General features: G+C 43.9%; 1 protein-coding gene across 1 annotated transcript in view; it reads left to right on the forward strand.

The window, feature by feature from the left end:
- The window catches only part of itfg1 (integrin alpha FG-GAP repeat containing 1), a 278742-nt gene that overhangs the window by 261711 nt on the left and 15577 nt on the right, over positions 1 to 1454 (forward strand). The window contains exon 17 of the mRNA XM_015375167.1: positions 576 to 693. Within this exon, the coding sequence (XP_015230653.1) occupies positions 576 to 693 (118 nt within the window). The remainder of the gene's footprint in view (positions 1 to 575; positions 694 to 1454) is intronic.

Raw genomic sequence — 1454 nt, forward strand, 5'->3', positions numbered from 1 at the left:
CAGACCACGCTTCAATATTGAGCATAATTTAAAAATGTCTGCATCAAGCTCACTGCAACACACTGCTGTAAGACTATAACCAGGAAGCGAGGTAGGAGGGCAAAATAGGTTTAGCGCCACCGCAGCACAGGAGGAGAATTACACCCAGGAGCAAATGGATAAAAATAGACCGGAGGGAAAAAAAACATGAATCGATTCTCTTGCAGACGTATCGATGCATCGGATCGTCGGCTTTTGAATCGATGCATCGATACAAAATGATTATTATTCACACCCCTAGTATGGTATGCTATATGCTATATTTCTAGACAAATGTTCATTCCTTAAACACCCTCCTCTTCCCCAGTAGAGTGAGAAATGTAGTAACTTTGGCAGTTTTGCTAACTCTATTTTAAAGCATACCTACAAAAAATGTAACACAGTTAATTTTTATGAATTGGTAACTTTTTGTGAACAACAAAACATTCAAGAGATCATAGAGTTAAATGCTACAAAATGCTCAGAGTTTTGGGTAAATCAAAGTATTCTGAAGCGATAAACATCTCATCCTGTTTTCTTCCTGTTTCTGTGTGTAGCTGGAGCGCTAAGTTGTACCTTACTCCGAGCAACAGCGTGCTGCTGACGGCCATCGCGCTGATCGGAGTGTGCGTCTTCATCCTCGTGATTATCGGCATCCTCCACTGGAAAGAGAAGGTCAGCATGTAAAAGTAGTAAATACTCACATCTTCCTGGTGATTTATGCGTCAGTGAATGAAAGACGGACTCAGATTGGTCCCAACCTGACTGCCTGTCCTGTAGTCCACTGGCCCCCCCACTAAGCCACACACACAGTCCATCTCTCCTGCTATCCATCCATCTCTGCGGGCCACAACCTGGAAGGGCGTTCAGCTGTAATTGCCTTCTTCTGTCCTTCCAGCACGGTAGATCTACTGCTCATTACTGCCTAAATGTGCCCTCCAGGGAGTCGCTGCAGAGTTTCTCATGTGTTTTGTGCTTCAGTTCCTTCTGGCCTGGTTGTTCTTAGCAACACCCGCGCACTTCAGTCACTGAAACGTGCACCATATCATTAGTGTGGCCGAGGATACAAATGGTTAATAGTTATTCCTGTGAAATGTGCTTTTTTTATCGTTTCCTTTTCCTCCATCGCTGTGTGAACGGCGTCCGTGGATCTGAGGAGAGCAGCAGCTCCTCCTCGCTGGCATCCGGTTTGAACCATCTGCTGTTTTGAGCTTGTGGGCTTTGTGTGTGTGGATGTGTGACCACCTACCATATGAGCATTGTTACACACAGGAGCTCTATAATTGTCCTCCTTTTTAAGGTTAATATCAGTGCATATTAGCTACATCTGGAATAATGCTGAATTTCACTTATAGAAAAGATCTGGTTTCAACCGGCTCATATTTATAACTTCCATCTTAAACTGGAGGACGGCAACAACAAACACAATACAAGTG

The sequence above is a fragment of the Cyprinodon variegatus genome, unplaced genomic scaffold, assembly GCF_000732505.1.
Source record: "Cyprinodon variegatus isolate N-32 unplaced genomic scaffold, C_variegatus-1.0 Scaffold114, whole genome shotgun sequence".
NCBI lineage: Eukaryota > Metazoa > Chordata > Actinopteri > Cyprinodontiformes > Cyprinodontidae > Cyprinodon > Cyprinodon variegatus.